This window comes from Branchiostoma floridae, chromosome 4, assembly GCF_000003815.2.
Source record: "Branchiostoma floridae strain S238N-H82 chromosome 4, Bfl_VNyyK, whole genome shotgun sequence".
NCBI classification, from domain to species: domain Eukaryota; kingdom Metazoa; phylum Chordata; class Leptocardii; order Amphioxiformes; family Branchiostomatidae; genus Branchiostoma; species Branchiostoma floridae.
Window position 1 is genome coordinate 19712677 of NC_049982.1, and position 18818 is coordinate 19731494.

An 18818-nucleotide genomic window follows, 5' to 3' on the forward strand; every position below is an offset into this window, starting at 1 on the left:
AAAAAAAAGAAAAAAAAAACGAAAAAAACAAAAAAAGAAAAACAAAAAAAAAAAAAAAAAAAAAAACAAAAATCGCTGACAATCAGCCGGTACCCCGACTGATGAAATTGTGTTGGAACTTGGAGGGGAAGAGGAATAGGAGGGGTGTTTGGGTTCTAAGTTCTATATCATCTAAGACGTTACATTCCATTTGTTTCCAGTACCAGTCCAAGAGGTAATAGTCTAATACTAGTGTAGAACCGTCTTCAACAATTGTCTAATCATCAATTCCTTACTAGTACTAGTAGTAATTTTCTTTTTAACAACTGGCTAAGTCCAAGCTGTCATAACTCATTAGGAGGGGAGAAACAACAGTACAAGCATACGCCAATGAAGGTTAGACATCCAGGTAATAAGATATGCCAAATAGCTGATTACTCAAGCAAAATTATGTCCAGTTGCTTGCCTTCAGTAATTATTTTCAGTATTTGGCGTAACAGTACAATAACCCATAATTTGTTTTTATGGAACAGTGAAAACATGAAAATTATGAACACTAATTGTTCTCTCTCTACTCATTCTTGACCATTCTCTCCATGTACTGTGGACATGACCTATAACCACACTGAGGCTCTCAATAAGTCTTATGTGACCAAAAATAGCATGACGTGATGTTCTAACCAAATGCAGTCCTGTGAGACCGTCTGGGGAGGGAGGGTCGCACTGCACGGAACAGGAAGTTGATCATCAGCATAATTTTGCGTGCAAGCAACATTAAAACATTCCCCACGACGCATCATATAGTACTTATTGATCCATTACGTACTCAGTGGAAACCATGACGTGTCCTACGCCTATTTCATTCTATAGCAGGCTCCGTACAACCGTCTATCTATGACAGTTTTCGCACAAACATTGCAACGTTAGAGTACAACCATCGACCCTCCTATCATGACTATCGCTGGGAACAGGCAGAGCAAGGACGTTATACTGCAAAGAAAGGCGCAGAAATCATCCGTGTACCTCGTTAGAATATGTCTATGACATGTTTACCTCAATATCCCGCCTACCAGCCCGGGCTCGGAGCTTTCTATCTCCTTCAAAATGCGCTCGTGTTCGGTGCGGAGCTCTGCGCTCTCGGCGCCCTCCGCCATGTTGGTTGGATCGTGTTTTAGTGGGGTGACAGAAATATATGGGAACGTGATGGACTGCTGGGAACAACGCAACTTCCGCCCAGCTATCTCCCTCTGGGATTCAGATATTTTAAAGCGCGGAATTTTCAAACGTGACCAGGAGAAGGTGTGAAGGATACGAGAGTAAGAGGTATCCTGCCAAGTTGACTTCAAGATAGACAGACTTTTCTCGCACATCAATAACCACACGGGCCTTATAGTTTAAAATACCTGCAGACAGGGCCAAGCGGTGCATCAGTCGCCTCTATCTCGCTCACAAGGAGCTCGTGTTGCGCTTCAATCGCCTCTAATCTAGCCTTCTCTTGACTGGCGGCGGCGTCTTTGGAGACAAACTTCACAGCTGCGGAAATTTTCTTCCAGTGATTGGAAGCCGCCATGTTGGAAAATGACGTCTCGGAAAGTCTCGTCACATCTCGCCAGGTGTGCAAAAGGGGCGGAACTCTAAACATCAAAGATCAAAGAGATCTGTCACAATAGCGCAGGTGAGGCGGAACAACGTGACAAATGACTTCTCAGAAGGAGCGCTATTGCTGATAAACGTTGCATTACCAACAATTTCATGGCGTACTGTTGATTTCTTTAATGTTATGTTACCATTCTGTCTGGAATCACGTGATCTTCTATGTAACGTTAATGGCCTATATGTTGTTGGTTCGGGCCATGTTCCTTATTTTCATCGCATATATTCACAAAACGTGGCAAAAAACAAGTGCGAGTATTAAAGGAAGTTGCTACACATTGATCAGTGTTGACTCTTTCAACCTCCTTGAAAGAAAAGAAGCAACGATTTAACGCACGTCTTTTTTTCCGAAACCAAGAAACCTCCTTGCCGAAACCAAAACGTTTTCATGGAATTCTCGTATGTAAAGTTAACGAACGCAAGTTTGATAGCTGGTACTTTCTGCTGTTTCCCTAGTCTCTACCAGACTGACTATGTTGGCTATTAATTCATAGGGTACGGAGAATACTTTAACCAAGGGGAAACATTAACCCAATACTGCAATAGCGCGTGGACCAAGGAGGTTTTATAAAACCACCTTGCGTGGACTGACTCCCCTGGTCAATTTCCCATTTTTTCGTACCCTCGTGTCGTAGGAAGGCCTGGTGGTGGGTATGTTTTGTAATAGACATGAATATATCAAACCAAGGAGGTTGAACCTCCTTCATCAAACCAAGGAGTTTCATCAAAAGGCTCCTCCATCGCACTAACCCGAGAAGATTCTCTTTTCTACATCAGTTTCTGATATATGATCATATATCTGGCCAATGCATTGAAATGCAACTTGTCAAATGTGTGACGTGCAATGTAAGCCAAGGATTACTTATCTCATGTAAAGAAACAAATTAGCTTGGAGTCCAGCTTTGTTGGGCCTTATATTTTCAGCAACAGAAATGTGATTTGATAACGTTAATAACGTTGGTAACGTTATCTTTTACAACTGGATGTTTCCTTCGTATCTTGTAGTTTATCCAAGGAGCCCGTTCACTTTGGTTTATCCAAATGACATTGTGTAACGTAAAAAACTCTGTGAAGAATGTGGACAAACCTTTTTGTATGCATACGAGAAAGACTACCATGTAACGTGACGTAAATGGTAGAATTTTTTTTTTACTTCAATCATGGATAGTTCTTGCAATGACGACTATGCCCGCACCGCGGCGCTCTTCTGAAGGATTTCGGGTGTGGCTCCGCAGATCGGAGCAAGAAAAACCCCAAAATGCTTTGCGGCTAGAATCTTGGGGTCCTATCGCCATTTTGCTGAGCCTGTCCTCCGAGAACCTGGCCTGGCGACTTCTGTCTGCGATATCCAGACAGAAACCTGCAAGGGTTAGTAGTACTTGTATTTACAAGGTATGAAACATCTCTCCATTTCTTAGTACTTATTGTTAACGGGACAGTTCTCTTTAACCCCCTTCGAAGATGAAACTTTGCCGACACGTTGCGATCGTGCATGCATGTTTTGTTGACGGACTTGAAGCTGGTGACATGACAGTATTCAGTTACACTAAAACAGCAGGTTGTTGAGCGTGTTTTCAGAATCTAACGTTAGTAGAAATGCAAATTTATCGATTTGCTGCTCCCATTGCCAACCAGGACATGGACCGCACCGAAGTCTATACGTTATAGCTCAACCCTTTGATGGAAAGATAATTTATGAAGTTGTTCACTTGTTGTTTTTTCATTCGATTGGATCACATGACCTTATGGAGCATTGAAATATGCTTTGAAATGGGTGACATGGGCGACTGCTTGCCTTAATGCATGTTCTTCAGGGGTCATAAACTGTCAACCTTTTTCAAATACACATACTGTACTTTTTAAACTTCATCAGAATAAAAATATGATAGATATTTGTGTGAGATACAATGTAACGTTTAATACATTGATATGACCACCATGTATTACTATGTTCTGTTAGAAAGACATTTTGACATGTTGGAAACCAGGTTATAAAATCTTATATGCTACTGAGTTTTTGTTACTGTTGTCACAGAAATGTGTGATGACAATTGGGATTTATTGGATTGTTATGGTAATCTGTGGAAAAATGATAGACTAAGTAAGGGATCAATGATTCCATCAAGAAAAGATGTGAATGGAGAAAAGCAGCCACTTCTAACGTTAGTAGGTATACTCCCTAGTTGTGATCATTCTGTCTTGATCAAATGTGTTTTTCTTTGTGTTTTTCAGGTGTTCTTTGCTCCTGAGATGTTGAGAGAAACTGAACTCTTCATATACTATGACATACTGAAGAAAGACACTCAAACTGGAAGTTGGATGAACATTGAAGATGCTTAAGTTGCAGCCAAATCTTCATTATATCTTTTGATTCAGACAGAATGCTTTAAATGTTGAAAATGATATAGAGGAGCAAAGCTATATGAAAAAGATGGATGCCTCTGCCAAACAAGTGGTTGACACTCCTGTCATTTCGGACAACTCTGATATAGATACTGTGTGTCAGGAAGCAATAAATGAGTTGCTCAAGAAGACAATGCCGACAGAAACGGATATCACTTTATGCAATCACGATGACAGTCTGCTTACAGAGGAAAGTGGGGATGTGAGGGAGGATGACACGGGAACTGTTGAAGAAGAAAAGCAATTGATAAGCAAAAAAGCTGTGTTTTGTAAAGAAAGTTGCGTAAAACTAAAAGATGTGGTCAGATCACAGCCATCACCACAACCATCAACCTCTACAAGAGAGTGTCCTGTACAGAGGGAAAAAGATGCGGATCCTGAGCAAGTGCCAGGCACTTCTATGAGTAACATTCTGTATGATATCGGTCTAGAGGTTGTCTCTGACTTTATGCAGAACAGTCCTGCCAAGCACTGTCCAAAGGAAACAACTGACAAAATGTCAAAGAGCAAGGGTAAGAATGCAGCACAGCAGGAAGTGAAGAAATACTACTGTCGAGAATGCCCAGCTTACTACTATGACTTGGGCTGCATGTATCGGCACTTGAAGAATGTACATAAGTTGTATATTCCCACTGAAGAGTTGAGGACTTACTACAGGAGAACAACTGTACGAAGAAAGGGCAGCAAGATGCACAGTGAGCTCAAAGACAAGGAAAGTATGGCAGTTGGAGTAACAGGAACAGACTCAAGTAAAGGGAACGTTGAAGGAGAAGAAAAGGTGGCCACAAATATGCCAAAGAACTCCACCATGATGAGCTACAGGTGTACCCTATGTCCATATAATACATTTAACTATGCCAAGTTGTTACTCCATGTACAGGTCCTACATGGGAAAGCACAGATAGAACAAGACGTCGTTTGTAAAGTCTCCTCTCCAATTTCACCATTCGCTACTGAAGACAAACCCTTGAACAAAAAGCCAGTCCTGCTATTAAAGACAGAGAACAGGTTTGATGCACAGTCATCTGAGACAAAGAAACCTGTGCACATGAATGTCATACCTGTGAAAAGAATTGTCCTTGTCAAGAAGAAGAGCAGGGCAGACAACATTGGAACAGCAGAAGTGCAGCAGCCAGTTGTGAAGAAATTGGAAGACTTTATTGCTCTTGCCTGTCCCTTCTGTGAGGAGCGACCTAAAGACAAGACAATCTTGAAGAAACACCTAAAAACTGTACACAACATGAACATTGTGGAAGAGTGTAAACTTGCACAACTCAATACTGTAGACAGTCCTGACCTACAGGAGGTAAGAGAGACAAGAGTAGTTGCAGAAGATGTCTCGGAAGACAAAAAGGCCTCTGCCTCTATGGGACAAACATGCATTTCAGAAGAAGCTCAAACACAGGAAAATGAGCTGTGCAGTAGTGCCTTCGAAAAAGAGCTCCAAAAGGACCTTCCAGCTGCTTACAGTTCAGAAGAAAGCAAGGTTGGTGACAAAAACAGACATGAGCAGATTGAAGACAACCATGCTGAAAATGAATGCGCTGAAAGAGAAAACACATCTTTTGGGGACACTGAGGTTTCCAGGACAACTTACTCACTCTCACAGCTCATGCCACTTGTTTGCAAGTTGTGTTTACAAGTTCATGTACGTTGCTCTAGCATTGTTAGGCACATGAGGTGTGCTCACAATGTTCAAGTCCACTGTCAGGAGAAGTTTGACATCCCATTGTCTGGACAGTACTTCAATGGACGAGACTGTAGATTTTGCGGTTATGTGGCAAGGGACAAGATGACATTCTTTGTCCATCTAGGCCACTTCCATAAGATAGTTCACTATGCAGCACTTGCAACTAAGTATCAGAAACAGTTGGAGACGTCCAGAAGTGAACGCAAAATAGTACCCAGGTCTGAGTCTCTCAAGTGTCTGGATTGTGGTTTCATAACAACAAGCCTAAGCCACTATCAGAGGCACAGGAGGGAGAGCCACATTTCCAAGCCCAGATCTTGTCATTTCAAGTCGGATCAGTTGAAAAATGAAAATGAGAAAGATGCAACGAATGCTAATGAAGACACAACCAAGTGTACAGCAAAGTCTTTGCCACCTACTAAGAGTATGCGCAAACAATTGTGTGAAGAATGTGGGGAAGCCTTTACGTATGCTTATGAGAAAGACTACCATGTTTTTAAAGTCCATAAAAACAAGCAGAAAGAAGAACCTGATTGGGGTAGGAGAAGGAAAACCAGAGAACCTGTTACTACCGGTAAGAGTAAACGTAAAAAACTCTGTGAAGAATGTGGACAAACCTTTCTGTATGCATACGAGAAAGACTACCATGTTTTTAAAGTTCACAAAAACAAGCAGAAAGAAGGACCTGACTTGGGTGGAAGCACACCCAGAGAACCTATTATTCTAGATGTGTCTCTGCCTGTAAAGAAAGAAACTGATGAAATTGTAAAAGTGGCAAGGAAATGTACAAAGAGAAAGAGGAAGGAAGCAAAGGGGGACAAGGAGGAAACTAAAAGAGTAGCTAAAGGTAAAAGAAGGAAGGTTGATGAAAATAGATTTGATGATGGAGCTAAGGTTAAGGTTGGAAGGTCAGAGGTTGTAAGGAAGGTGGTGATGAAGACTTCCACGGCTACAAGAAAATCAAGTTCTGGCTGTTACAAGCACAAGAAGAAATTCATGCCTGCCAATGAAACAACCCTAAAGGAATGGGAGCATCTTCTGAAGGCAAGCTACGCCTGCAACCAGTACCCAAGCAGGGAGGAAATACAGAGACTGGCCATGGAGACTGGGCAGGAGTTTGCACTGATAAGGACATGGTTTGCATACGAGAGACAAAATCAGAAGCTTGGACCACGACCAAGGAACGTGTACTACAAACAGTCCACAGACCACACAGCATACATGGAGAAGGAATTGCAGAAAAATCCAAAGCCGACAGTTCAAGATATGAGTAGAATTGCAGACAAGACAGGGTTAAGTCGGGGGTTAGTCATCTATTGGTTTAAAAAAAGGCTCAACTTAGCTGGTCTCAACTTAGAGGAGCTTGTTCCAGAGACAGAGACAACAGCCTCAGCAGGTCCTGTTTCATCAATGGATGATCAATCATCCAGCAAGGACCAAGAGCAAGGGGAGTTAGTGCAACTCAAGGTACCGCATCTGGATATTAGAGAAGTACACTGCAGAAAATCCAGGCAGTCCAGGAGAAAGGGTATTCCAAAAAAGAGTGAAACAGAAGAAGACCAAATTGGAAAGTTCACAACAGAACATAAGGAAGGAGATAAAGATATTAACAACAAACCCAGACAGGATGGTAGCTGTGTAAAGGACATGACAGACTTTGATTCAAGCAGCATAGAAAAGGCAGGGGACGGAAATGTCAAGCAGAAATTGCAGAGGCGGCCAATAGATGAACTTGTCTCAAAAGTTGCTGCTCGAGTTATGTCAGACAAAGACATGGTAGATAAGGGTGATTGTACTGTCTATTTTGACAGTAAGGAGAATGAAGAACATCCTGAAGATCATGACCTTCCAGAGATGGAGTCATTTTCAGATGAGATGTCAGTTCCTCGAACAGAGAAGGAAGGCCAACAAAGTATCAAGAAACCTGAGAAAGTCCATGTGAAGAACTTAATCACACCCATGAATTTAAAGGCACAGAGAAAGTCAATGGTCAGGATGGTGAAGCAGCAAGAGGAGAGTGTTGAAACATTGAAGAAAAGCAGTTCAAATGTTCAAATGATGAAACAAAGCAGGTCAGGAAGGCCGCCATGTTTAGGAGGTCCCAATGTGTTGAATTTGAGCATTAAAGAAAAGGAGACAGATCTTCCAGCTCAAGATCAACCCCTTGTTCCTACCTGTGCACAAAATGATGAAAAACTTTCTCCGAAAAAGTCAAAGATATCGCATCAAAAGGCCAGAGCGCTTGCTAACATGATACCTTATTATTGTTGCCTCGTCTGTGATCCAACCCCAGTAAGATCCCCTGATAAACTGGAAGCCACAGCTTTCACACAATACAGAACCCTCACGCAACACCTCAGAGAGAAACACAACATACAGTCCAGGTTTGAGCATCACTTCACCATCAAGAAATTCCCCAATGTTAAAACAAACACTCAGGAAAAGTACCAGTGCCAGTATTGTCCCATCTACTATCACATGCCTGGGTTCTTGGTAAAACACCTGAGAGATAAACATGGTGTGAAGGACCAGATTGTCAAAGGGAGTGCCCACTTTGAAATAGTCAAATCAGAGATTATGGAAAATATGGGAAGTGGAAAGATGGTAAAAACAGTGGATAAAGCTTCAGGTGTCCCTCCCAAGTCTAGCCATGGATGGACAGTTACACAATACTGTTGTGCGCTCTGTCCAAAGTCTACAACTAAAGATAAGAAGACAAGGTCTGCCTTCCTGCAGTTCAAGAGTTTGGAGGACCATCTCATGACCAGTCATCAGGTGATGTCAGACTTTAACATGTACTGCACCAGTCAGCAGGTCCCAGTTCTGGAAATCAGCAAGCACGATGTTGTCACGTATGCAAAGCATCGCTGCAAGCTCTGCAACGCCCAGTACAACTACATTGGTTTCATGGTCAGGCATCTGAATGAGAAGCATGAATTGAAGGACTTGGATGTGAAATGGTCTAACTTTGTTGAAGTCGTTACACCAGACATGAAAAGCTGCTCTGAGGACTGTGTTCAGAGGGAACCATCATATAAGGCATTGGGAAAAGTTGGCACGAACCCAAACTCCAAACAACAACAGGTTGTACAAGAACAGTATCCCAGCCCTACAAGTCCTGCAAAGCCAATAAGAAGTGCCAGTAATTTGTCACCGTCATCTTCAGCTCTTGATCTGTCCCTTCCGCAAAAGAAGTTGAAGTCTGCTCAAAGTGGCCACATTATTTATCAGTGCACACTCTGTAAATCTTTCTTTCGTTTCTACACCAATGCCACTGATCACCTTGGGACCAAGCATGCCAAGTATGGAACTGACTGTGAAGAGCACATTAAAGAGAGGAGTGCAAAAATAGTGGAATTTGGACAACATCAGAAACAAGACAACTCAAGCTCTGCAAATCAGGAGGCAAATGAAGGTAGTTCAAGTCTGACCAAGAATTCCACTGTGGCTGCTTGTGATGCAGGCTGTAACCTGTCAAACCCTCCTTCAGAATCATCAGGAGGATTTGTTAGTGAGGGATATTCCACTGACTTTTCCACCTTAGATGTTTCCTGTCTGGAAGCAGAGGGGGTCATATATGAGTGCTTGACATGCAAAGCAGTATTTCCCAAATGGGCCCTTCTCGTTAGGCACTATGAATGTTGCACATGGGACAGCTCATTGCACCTCAATGCAATTGTGCGAATACCAAAGGAGGTGATGGAGTCTTTTTTTGCTAAATATGCATCAGGATTTGAGTGCAGCTTCTGTTACATGACCATTGAGGATCAGACAATGCTGGCATCTCACTTGCAGATGCATACTCAACCACATATCATTCTAAGGTGTGAAGGAGAAGAGGATGAGGAAAGGAAAGACTCGGACTATCCTATAGCTACAAGTGCAGCAAAAATTGCCCAGTACACACTTACACCCCTTTCTCAATCTGTAACAATAACATCACAGGGAGAAATGTCAACCACAAGCCAAGACCTAAATCAAAAATAGATGTCCACAGTCTAAAGTCGTAAAGCAACGAAAGGTAAAAACAGGAAGCTGAGGAAAGATTGAGAGCAATGAGAAATATGTATGTGATGAAGGTACAGATCTAGACCTGGAAGTTCCAAAAAGTAACGAAGAAAGAGATAAAGGAAGTCAACTTTGTAAGATGTACTGACTATGACTGTACTGATACTGTGAACTGATACTGTAAAAAAGCAGCTGCAAAAGTAGCGAGTAATTGCAGCAGATTGCAAGAAATATCGGAAAATGTCTACTAATGCCAATGTTTCAATATTTTCACATCAGAATAAAGATCATGACAATCAAGTCATCCAGATCAATTGCTGTTACAGTCGCCAGATCAACCAACTGCCAATAAATAGAATACATGTAGTTGACATTCCACGGCTAGAATGGATTATCTTTGAAGACGTTCATCAGTCACATATAAGTAAGTCTATAGACTGTTGAAAACTAAACATTTTTAGGTACATTTTTTAAGAGTCACTGATGAAAGAATTATGTTATTCTATTTAATGGTTTGTGGTACCTCACCTCACCTCACCTGTGGTAGTAGTCTTTTAAAAAGGGTTTGGAAACACAAGTGAGGCCATGTTGATTTAATTAAATGGATGACATCCACATGTACAATAATTTTCCAAAAAAGAAAATCATATAGGCAGCTTTTAGATGAGCAAACTACCGTTATTTACCAAAAGTTGCAATGAAAATGGCTTTAACTAATGTCGTAAAATGCCAAAGTCGGTCCCAAACTCAAAGATGTGAAAGAACAAAATAAAGAATGTATTGTTCTGTATATCATACTCTGTGTCTTCAGTCATTTGTTGAACCTTCTTGACTCAAAGAGAAAGCAACTTTTTTTATTCGCATGTTCACACCAGTTTTGGGGTTCCCAGAGCATGACATCCATATGAAATCAACAGGGCTAATTTGCTCATGAAAATTTTAGAAACCAAAAGATAGAATGGACATCAACTGTTTCAACAGCTCTGTCAGGTATCAGTCCTTGTTGTGTCTTATTGAAGAAAATATGTGAGACTTTTTCAGATCAAATGATGATGAGAAATGCAACACATGTTGCAGGTGTTTTCATTTTTGCACCAGTTTGTTATTTTTGGTAAATCTATCATATCGAAGTTTTGACGTCAAGTATCTTTTAGTGACATCAAGGATGTTAAATTTAAATTTAGTCAGATAAAGAAGTTTTAGACATCACGTGATGGAGTCATTAACCTGTAGACCACGCAGGGCATGATGGGCCACCCTTCACAACGAGCATGCGCAGTTCGGGGCTCGTGACGTCATCAGGTGAAGTCGGCAGGCCAGAAAAGAAGGGAAACCTCTGACGGTAAGGGAGGGAAAACATCCCGTTTCGGCAAAGTTGGAGGCCCCAAACTCTTCTGTCTGACGCGAAGACGCACAGAAAGCCAGTGATGCCATGGGAGGGTGCATCGGGACCCACCACGACCGATCGTCGGTCACAAATGACACGGAAAACAGCTCGCCCGGTATGTGTCAGCTTAGTCCTCGCCTTAATTTCCCCCATGTCCCGGCCAACCGGTGTTTTGTGTATGTTCTGTCCGTTCTTGTTGATGTTTTTGTCGTGTAATTATTTACCGGGTGTCTACAACAAAGGCCCCCAGTCTTTAACACACCGAAGTCACTGATATCCCATCAACATGACCAAGGAAAACTGAGCTATAAACCTATCGACTTTAATGTAGTTTGATGTGCACATAATACAGTGAATGTAGAACAAGCCACGTCTTTTGTGTCACGATCCAGGAAGTGTCTGTTGTTATTTCCTCAAGTTCTGTCTGGTTTCCTGTCAGTCGATGTGTGCAAAACAATTCCTAGAAGCTCTAACGTTACTTGCTGTAAATGTGATGGTACACGTGATCTCAAGATTGAAGTCTCAAAGGTAGATAACTAACTGGTGCTGCAAGTTTGACTTTGAGCTGAAGATTTATGATCCATTGTCCAAATTATTTATATCAACTCCTGTCGTTTGAAACATAATAACTGAGTTCTCCAGGTGCCTTTGCTTTGTTTGAATGTATATTTGCAGGTAAGGTTAAACTTAACACTGTACTATCATATATATCATATATGGTTATACACCAAGCATTGTGGGTATTTGGACAGGTTAGGAAATAACTGCTTGTGTTTAACTATGTAACATTACATATTGTAATGAACTAAGTTATTTTGGTTGTCGAAAATGGTTACGTCAAAAACAAAACAAGGAAACAATCTTGTGGTAAGGTGTATTACTTTTAACAAGACGTAAAACTGGGACATACACTTCGGCATTACAGCATGCAGAATGACTTACTTTGTCAGTGAGTCATGAACATTCCACTGTCACAGAGAGAGGAAAACACCCTCTTTCAATTAAGGGGACAATCTTTCAACAATAGTTGTTATATCAATTATCTTCTCCTAAATCCTTTGAGTTACAGCAGATGGTTTCTTGGAATAAAAAAAGTTGTTAAAGATATTCCCACCCTGCCCTCAAGATACTTTGTCACCATAGCAACTAAGTTGATAACAGCTTGTTTGTTTGACTGGCAATACTGTGCCAAGAGGGTCTGACTGAACTCCAGGCAGCTCATAAGTTCTGATCTATACACAGTTTTTCCTGACATCTGCAGAACTGACATCTTTGCAGAAAATTGCAGTAAAATTTGTACTAAAATTTTCCCCAACTTGAAACTTATTCTCCGCCACAACAAGGGCACACATGTACACACTGTTACAAGGTTTGGATGTTGCGAGATGTCGTTTAGGTCTGACTGCTGATCTTCAGCTGCATCTGTCTAGGGTGTTGGCTTCCGTTGTTCCGTTTTCGAATATCTTCCTTGACATTGTCTACCCATCTCCTCTTGGGGCAACCTCAAGGACTCTGGTTCACTACAAATAAGTTCATGACCTTTATTGGCTAATTGTCATGGGTCATTCTTTGCATGTGGCAATACCAACAGAGTCTAATTCAGCAAGGAGGAAAGCAGCATTGATTCTAGGTAGCTCTCCTGGTATCTCCATCACCCCCTGCGTTCTACCATTGCAAGACGTTGCATGGTGCCTCATGTTTAAAAACATGCAAGTAAGGTACCAAAAGAACATCATCTGATTCATCACGAGCAGAAAAGCTGGCGACGTTCTTGTCAGAGATCACAAAGGGTCGAAATGGGTCAAGACTGTGATCCCGCACAACGGGTGTCCCTCAGTACTAACTTCTTGCAATGTGTTTAGATCCGTCCTGGCACCTAGTATGGAATGGATGGATAGAATATGTTAACATGATGTGAAAAAACAATAGCTGGAGTCCAGGCTAAAAAAAACAAGCCCTAGAATAAGAACATCACATCATAGATATTCAATTTGCAAGAATATTGAAGTGGATTTGCAAAAGCCAAAATACATGTACAGGCCAAGGAGTCTGTAACAACACCATTTGACAACATTGTTTTCTGAACCACATGTACATCATATGCATTTATGCATATTAAGCCCATGGAATTGTGCCAGCCACTGACTAGTTCCAGGAAGAATATATTTGACAAATACTATAATAGGGTAGATAAATAAATAGTATCAAGAAGTATATGTTACAATACATAGTCGACCTCCCAGACATGAAAACACACTTCATGTATGTAATGGCATCCCAAGATGAACTATTGTAAAGGTATATATAGTTGCCTTGATGCCTCTATGGTCCTTTGTGCTCGTCTACCTTCCTTATGTCTTAATGAACCCATCTCATGGTTCTTGTTCACTCTTTTGTTATATAGTAAATTAGCACCAGGAGGGAATTCTAAAGCTTGCCTTAGGATTTGGTTCAAAGATTACTGACAAAGGATAATGAAGCTCATGTTGTATTAGCCATCGAACTGAATCCTTCAAGCTGAATGGTTTTAATTGACAAGTACATTTACGTGAGAAGAATGACCAATTGGCACATGCAACATCGTAATTACTTATCTCACTTATATGTGAATAAAGACTTTGACAGACTGCTGCTTGATATATATTGGTATTATGACTGAAGACAAATGGAGACAGTGCAAGTGCCTTGGAACAGTACTAGTATGTGTATACTTAGCTTCTCATGTATCATGTCCTTGTCTCCCTTAGTTGCAATGGGAAGAAACCAGCCTCTCAAGAAGGACAAGCCAAAGTGGAAGTCTGACGTTCCCTTTACGGACGGTCAACTGCGCAGCAAGAGGGACGAGTTCTGGGATACGGCACCGGCGTTTGAAGGGCGCAAGGAGATCTGGGATGCCCTGCGGGCAGCGTGCAACGCAGTGGAAAGCAACGACCATGAGCTAGCACAGGCCATCATAGACGGGGCAAACATATCACTTCCTCATGGTAAGGTAGCACTCATTTGGCTCACCATTTGTGTGAAGTTGCTTCCCTTATGAAGTTGATGTGTACATGTATTGGCAATATTGGAACAGTTGTTGATGAAAAACTTAGGATTACTTGTTACAGACGTAAGCAATCCATGTTCATGCCAGTGACTGACACTTGCTTCCCCTTCCCCTTCCCAGGGACTCTCCAAGACTGCTATGACGAACTGGGGAATAGGTACCAGCTACCGGTGTACTGTATTTCCGCACCAGTCAACATGATCTCCGAGGAGCATAGTGAATCAGACCCCAACGATGTTCCTGAGTCATTAACCACCGGCGAGGAGGTTTCCCTTAAACTTAGACTTTCCACAGGCAAGGACCTGAAACTTAACGTGCAGACCACAGACTCTGTGTTACACATTAAGAAGAGACTTAATGCAGAAGAGGGGATCGAATCATCGCGGCAAAGGTGGTACTTCTCCGGGAAATTGCTCCAGGATAAGATGCGGATAGAAGATGCAAAAATCCCTAAAGGTTTTGTGGTCCAAGTCATTGTTTCCCAGCCCGATCCTACCCCTGTGGATGGTTGAAATTATTTTCCTGCGGTATTGCTGCTACTTTTGCCTGGAAGAGTCGAGCATGTGATGAAACCCCCTTTCTTTCCCATTGAGCTCACACATATTGTTAACTGCTATCGGTAAACCAGAAAATGATGAGCATCGTCTCCACATGTCAAGTGTACAGTTTAGTTGTACATTTAGCAGCGCATCTGTGTATACAAAATGTGCAGGTAAAAGTATAACTAAACTGTACCCTTAATCATGACATACAACTCTGTATATACATGTAAATGTGCTTAAGTAAAAGTCTTTTACAATTCATGCGCATTGTCTTTGATAAGCGCCAGAGCAAGAAAAATGATGAGGAAGGAAAGGGAGCTAGACTTTGAACACATTTTCTGCTTGCATTCAGTAGCACAAAAACAAAAGTCTCTTGCAATATATTCAGAGAATTTTTAAGTAAAACGTCTGCTGTAGTTACATGCAAAATGATGTTGGTTTTGCATGATGACCCTACTGTCTGTGGTGGTTTGTCTCTCTTTTAGACATTCTGGTACTGTAGAGGGGCCTGCATGTATGTAGATGTCTTGTTACTCACTGTGTTGTTCTGTACATATGTAAATCTTGCTGCAAAAATCCAATGAAGGGGACACTTATGTAACAAAGTAACTGACAGAATTGGATGGTCTATTCTGTGTACATACATACATACCATTATAAAGATAAAGCTCTCAAGGTACCATAGCACAAGTATGACGTAAGACTGCACCCACAAGCATATAAGGCCATGGTAATTAGATGGGACCAGATGTCTCACACCAACATGGTCTCTAATGCTATTGTTTTAGAAGGTAATTGTTTCAACTCACCTTCCCATTTAAAGCACCTTAAGCTACATCCCTGTATTTGGCTGCATTTCACTAAGAAATGCGGACAAATAGAAAGTAATGTGACAAAAATAAAATGACCTAACCGTTAATGAATTAATCTTGTTACAAATTCCATGTCTATAAAGCATCAAAGTCTATAAATTTGGCAGATTAGATGTCCTCACCTTTTGCCATGTATGCTAACTGAGATGCAAAGACAGCCTTCTCTAAATTTGTTTTCCATTTTTTTTTATCACATTCTTAGTGTTGTTAGCTGAAGGATTTGTATTGAGATCCTTTCCGAATCCAAAGCCTTTCCCGTATCCTGGGTCTCTAAAATATACATGTATGCTTCAATACTCCTAGATGTTATGTTGGCAATTATAGATGGACTAGTAGTACTATTCTAAATAAATCAGAAAAAATGAAAGACAGTTGTTATGTTTTGCTAGATATAACTGTAGATTTACTTTGTATTTATCCTTAGTCACACATCTCCATAACATCAATTCTTTGTGTTTGATGAGGAAGTCTTAACTTGTAAAACACTTGGTCCAGTGTGCTTCTTTGAACATGGAAGTATATACATGTACATGCACACAAGGAAATTGCATACATATACATGCATTCATATACGGTGTCACTACATTTTATAGATTATTTCTGTTGTTTTAAGCTCTATTTTGCCAATTGTATAAATGTCTGACATAGAAATCTTGCAATTATATCTGGCCTTTTGGTTGTTTCTAAGGTTGTTTATAGCGACTGCTGGAAAAAGGCTTAAAGAAGTTAGCTAGAAAACTGAATGCTTCAAGACATAACAATTCTATTAAATACTTTGCATTGTTACATTTAATGATTGTATTCAATGACTGTAAATATTTGTCACAGTAAGTAATTTACTTTTAATCCTACAAAATGAAATTGAAAAACCTCCTTGTCTGAAGGAAAGCCATGGAAGTAAAGGCAAAGGAAGGAACCTTCTTCACAAAAATGCACCGCTATAAGCTAAGATATATGTGCCTAAGTTGTACGTAGCAATGGTAATTTACAACCATTACCATTTAACGGTTTATTGACTTGGTCCTAAGCTTGATTTTCAGGACATTAAATATGACATCAACAGGCTCGCAAAAGAGAAAATTACTCCGCTCCTTTGACTTGAATCCTTCAGACTTTGACATCTAACTTAAAAACGTCTTAAGGCATACTTCATGTACAAAAAAGAAATTCATCCGTACATTTTAGACTGAACTGTTATAGATGTAATCTAGAAATTGTGTTCCCTAGTGCAATATTCTTGTTTCATCTCTGTAGTGTTACTTACTTTTTTTTTACAAAATCTTGATTTTCAGTTCAGTTTATCCATTAGGTGACTTGTCATAAATGTACTTGACTTTATAGCTTAAAAAGATTCCATCATGTTTGTTGTGTTCATTGTCAGAAGCATTCTCAAGTTGATGTTTGTTGTCCCTCAATGTTGCTCTTCTTCCTCTTTTTGTTCCCTTGTTGTTGTTTTTTAAAACTTGTACTTTGGTCAAAGGAAAGTTGAAATTTATACAGATGCAGCAAAGATGTTCATTACTGTATAAATCACATCTTTGTATCATTTCATTTTCTGTGATGTTTTATTGGCTTCAAAGTGTGATGTTATACCAGTAATCTGATTTTCAATGTTGCGGAGAATGTCCAACATAAATGTCATGTATGTACATCTCCACATTGAAATTCTACGTTCCCAAACTTGGGTAAACCTGTTGGTCGTACCAGTGGTTTAGAACCAGTGGTTCAGCAAACAGGGTAAGCTTAACCATTAGTACTCTAAGACCAGTGTATGGCAACAAATTTGTTTGTCTTTCAAATACATGTCATTTTGCACATGAAAGAGCACTCAGAGTTCTTGCATGAGTACAAGTTGTGCACTTGAGTTTGCTGTGCTAACTGCTGGAGACTAACATTTTGCAGTTAACTTTGCCAATGTACAGGTGTACCCATATTACATGTACATTGTAGTACATTATATTTTGGCACGTAGTATAAGGAGTGCTGAGGGTTAGAAAGCAACAGTCAGAACCTCAAGGATGTAAATTTGTTGTTCATTTTTTTCCTTTTTAATAGCTACTTTATAAACAACCCATGTACTATCAGGTTAGGAAGCAGTGTATCAATTAAGTTTAAATATAGATAATCCTTACTTGTTTAAAGCTTTAAAACTGTCTATTTCCATGTTTGTTCCAAACAAATGGTCTGAAATGAACAACATATATCACAATCCTGTTTCATGTCCTTAGAGTCAGTAGTACTGAAGATGTTGCTTAAAATGCTGAGATATTCTGGGGGAAAAAATGTAGTACTTCTGACTCTGAGCATGTCAATGTAAATTTGCAGCATACGCTAATATCTAGTAGAAAATTGTTCTTTAATCTGTCGTAATGACTTCGTTTGTATTCTATTGACATTCCAGGCCAACTAATGACTGATACTTTCATGCGCAATGGAGCAAGTACAATGAACAATGTCAATGTCTAAAGTTAAATGAGGTTTGTTAATTAGTGCTGGGGGGTGATTATCCCCATCCACAGACTGGATAATGTACTTGCATCAAATGTCGCTTTAAGTATACTAACTGAATTTTAGGATGTGGAAACCACAGATTGGAAACCTTCATCATGTCTGCATAGCAGAATTATTTAGATACCATCAATGTGTAACTTTTTAAAGCAATGTACTTTTCCTGTGTTATAAGCACCATGATTTGTACCATTTCTGTATCATTCACAGCTTAAACTGTATATAGAGATTTTGTTCAAAATGGAAATATTTTCCAGGTTACAATTGTGTACAATGTACATAGATGTAGGGTGCATTCGTTTGTTGTGTTTGCTAAAATCTTGTATGGAATCAAACTTTTGTGTGAATAACAAGTTATTCTACTACTGTCAACTGTGATAGCTTTACAAAACAACTTAAGAATAAAATCTGCTGTACATCTACAAAGTCTGAGTATCACTCATTTCTCACCTTGTGGTGAACTTCCCCATTTTTGCTGTTATTACTTATTCTCCAAGCAGAGGTTGGGTAGCAGTGATAGTAGTGGCTGAGATACATAGTGGGGAGTGGGCCATTAAAAATCCCAACCACAGCTCTCCCCACGACCCAATCTCTGCTTGGAGAATTATCATTACTAATACAGTAGAATCCTATTCATTGCCATGGTTGATTTACACAGTTATCTGGTTTAGTCCATTAACCCTAGGAGACCAGACAGGCGGCACTGGCTACAAAAAGTAAACTTTGTTAA

At 40.3% G+C, this 18818-nt stretch overlaps 3 protein-coding genes across 5 annotated transcripts in view; 2 read left to right on the forward strand and 1 right to left on the reverse strand.

Annotated features, from left to right (window-relative positions):
* The window catches only part of LOC118414167 (exocyst complex component 6B-like), a 16144-nt gene extending 14519 nt beyond the window's left edge, over positions 1-1625 (reverse strand). The window contains exon 1 of one of the 2 annotated variants that reach the window (XM_035818021.1): positions 1383-1625. In XM_035818021.1, the coding sequence (XP_035673914.1) occupies positions 1383-1621 (239 nt within the window). In that variant the 5' untranslated portion in view covers positions 1622-1625. Of the gene's footprint in view, positions 1-1032; positions 1345-1382 lie in introns of those variants that run through there. The other variant, XM_035818020.1, reaches the window with a different exon arrangement.
* Positions 1626-2842: 1217 nt separating this feature from the next.
* Positions 2843-10030, forward strand: LOC118413819. Of its 2 annotated transcripts, XM_035817371.1 has the most exons (3): positions 2843-3024; positions 3865-7485; positions 7795-10030. In XM_035817371.1, the coding sequence occupies exons 2-3, from the start codon at positions 4055-4057 to the stop codon at positions 9710-9712; spliced, it is 5349 nt and encodes a 1782-aa protein (XP_035673264.1). In that variant the 5' UTR covers positions 2843-3024; positions 3865-4054; the 3' UTR covers positions 9713-10030. The 2 variants fall into 2 exon arrangements, with proteins under 2 accessions (XP_035673264.1, XP_035673263.1); XM_035817370.1 differs by having other exon boundaries at positions 3865-10030.
* A 967-nt stretch (positions 10031-10997) lies between these two features.
* Positions 10998-18510, forward strand: LOC118413822 (ubiquitin domain-containing protein 1-like). The gene is made up of 3 exons (XM_035817375.1): positions 10998-11235; positions 13868-14104; positions 14287-18510. The coding sequence occupies exons 1-3, from the start codon at positions 11166-11168 to the stop codon at positions 14676-14678; spliced, it is 699 nt and encodes a 232-aa protein (XP_035673268.1). The 5' UTR covers positions 10998-11165; the 3' UTR covers positions 14679-18510.
* Positions 18511-18818: the final 308 nt, after the last annotated feature.